This window comes from Aplysia californica, unplaced genomic scaffold, assembly GCF_000002075.1.
Source record: "Aplysia californica isolate F4 #8 unplaced genomic scaffold, AplCal3.0 scaffold00012, whole genome shotgun sequence".
NCBI lineage: Eukaryota > Metazoa > Mollusca > Gastropoda > Aplysiida > Aplysiidae > Aplysia > Aplysia californica.
This window is the reverse complement of record NW_004797282.1, coordinates 2,878,793-2,881,433: the sequence shown is the minus strand read 5'-3', so window position 1 is coordinate 2,881,433 and position 2,641 is coordinate 2,878,793. Positions and strand designations below refer to the sequence as shown.

General features: G+C 42.9%; 1 protein-coding gene across 1 annotated transcript in view; it reads left to right on the top strand.

Moving 5' to 3' along the window:
- Positions 1–2,641, top strand: part of LOC101860465 (neuroligin-2) — a gene marked incomplete at its 3' end in the record, with an annotated part of 24,044 nt that overhangs the window by 16,853 nt on the left and 4,550 nt on the right. Inside the window, 2 exon segments of the mRNA XM_013084176.1 lie at positions 190–319; positions 2,393–2,555. Of these exon segments, the coding sequence (XP_012939630.1) occupies positions 190–319; positions 2,393–2,555 (293 nt within the window).

The window sequence follows — 2,641 nt, the reverse complement described above, 5'->3', positions numbered from 1 at the left end:
TAGCTGAAAAACAAAAACAAATGAAAAACTAACTATATTTCAAAACTTCACAATGTAGTACTGGGTTACAGCATATGCCTCCTCGGGGCGATCAGACTGGCACTTTTGTTTGTTTATAGCCGGTCTTCCCCTCCCAGCCCTTTGTCTGCAACGGATTGGAGTGCATATTTTTACTTTTCTGTCTTTCAGAAGAACACTGAGCCTCAGTACACGACGGTGACCACTCTGTATGGAGCTGTGAGGGGTGTGCGTCAACAAATCTCCCCAGGGAAAGCCCTCGACATTTTTCTGGGAATTCCCTACGCTAAGCCACCTGTTGGTACGTATGGTTCTACATGCGCACCAGAAACGTGTATACTAACTATATCTAAGACATGGCATTTGTGAAGTATTTCTAGTTCACTTCGGAGCGAATGGGTCGGAGGAGAGGTTTGCGAGAGCACAGGGGGGTTATAAATAGAACTAGAGGTCTTAGCTGTGAAGTCACGGGTGTCAAACTTGAGGGGCGCGCCGCCATTCCGGAGAGGAATAAAAGGCCAGTCGGTGCACAGCAACACTTTTCAGTCATGGATTAATGATACTCTGCGAAGTCTTTTGTTGATGATTTCTTATTCATGTGATTTGCCTATCGCTAAAATGTACTGTTAGGGATTTTTGTGATTGTTTACCTTTAGGTGAGCCAAATAATCCCCAAATAATGCAAATAGAGTTTTTTTACACTGTGAGACCATGTGGGTGAGTAAAATTCTGAAGAAAAAAAATTAGTAAGGTGGACTTGTTGATCACTTTTTAAAATGAAAAAATAAAATGTATTCTACCTTTTGCTGTTCGTCTCTCAATCAGTGTGTCAGATAAAGCACCGCTGACCACAATAAGGCGCTCGTATCGGCCCTCTGGAATCAGGAATGTGATTGAGAAGGTGCTAGAAGCCTCAGCTGCAACTCTAACACACCTTCAAGGCTGGTAGAATGGAAAGGAACCACTGCCGGTGTTGCTGAGATGAGAGAATATAAAGTAGCCATCTAGGCGTAACTACCCACCACTAAGACGACCGTCATAATATCCTTTCACATTTGCGGAACAGATGCCAAACAGCAGCAGCAGCAGCAGCAGCAGCAGCAGCAGCAGCAGCAGGGGTTCGAAGAAGATGGGTTGTTGTGTAGCGGAACACAATTGCCAATCAACGCCAATTTTAGAAAATATTGTGAACGTTTAAAATAAAGCGGCCATCTATTTAGATGTAAGGGTTGCATTTTTAAATGTGGTCACTATATTATTTATAATACATGTATATAAGGAGAGCACCAGCGGGCCACCACAGCCTTAGTGAGTTTACGTGGTTGGCGGCACAGCTGTGACCTCTGGTACTATAATAACCTCTTTGCGAAAGCACCAAAGATCGTTCATAACTAGATTGTTCAATCGGCCAAAAAAATGTCCGCGGAAGTCCGCGCATTGGTTCAGATGGGGCTGCAGTCTTTGTTTTGAAGCTCTCGTCTTTCGTTTCACCAGAAGAAGAAAAGGAATATCACAGTTTGTTAGTTTCGCTTAAAATTGTTTTACACACAGGTAGGGTAACTGTTTGCAAAGTCCGCACTTTTTTAAAGAGGGTGCCCCCGGATTATGAGGACACCTTTTCTTTCTTTTCAAAAAAAAGTGTTTTACGGCGCTCACAACTGCATAAGGTCATATGAGCGCGCGGGACACATTGAACATTTTCAGTTGGTGAGAAACTTTGAATTTTTGCCCCGGTGGCCACCGAAGCCTACTCTTATCGATTTGAGACCACCAGGGGATCTTTAACGTGCGCAACTTGCACACAGGTCCTCCGAGATTTTTCGCCCTTGTCCGAGAAGGCTAGGTGTAGATCTTTCCTACCAGAAGATCAGGGGTGTGGCTGAAAGACAGCAGTTAGAAGTAGCCAAGGAGAAGCAGTAGAAGGGCTGTCGGAAAAGTCAGAAGCCCTGAGAAGGGAGCAAAGGAGGTGAAGGGATGGAGGCAGAAAGTGGAGACGAAAGCAGACGACAGAACATTGCTAGAGAGTCAGGAAAGGGGGTAAAGGAGAACATTTTTGCAAAGCTTGAGAATCCTTGAAAACAGCAAACTTACAAGCTTTGTGCCTTTGATCAACGTTTTTCGGTAAAATGCTCCCAGAAATGTGTTTAAAATGACCACAAGGCATTGAGCCTAAAAAATAGGAAATTTGAAAGAAATTACCCGACGGCCAGAAAAATGCTGTAACTTTGATTTCATTATTTTGACAAGTGCCTGATTTCACCACTATATATTTTTATTTTAATATTGTACATTATGTTTATAATATTACTGTATTATTATTATATGTCATGAATATACACTTCTTTCTAGTAGGAATTTTCTGTGTAACTTTAAGGTCAGCTCCGGTTCGCCAGACCCCAGTTTCCTGCGCCCTGGAAGGACACGAGGGATGCCCTTAAGTTTGGTGCTCAGTGCGCCCAGCGACCACTGACCAGTTCCCCTCAGGCTGACCTGCCGTACAGTGAGGACTGCCTCTACCTCAACATCTATGCGCCCAGGTAAACCAGGATGGTCCTACTTTTTGTTTTTATTTTATTTTTATTTTATTTTATTTTATTTTATTTCATTTTATTTCTTTTTTTTC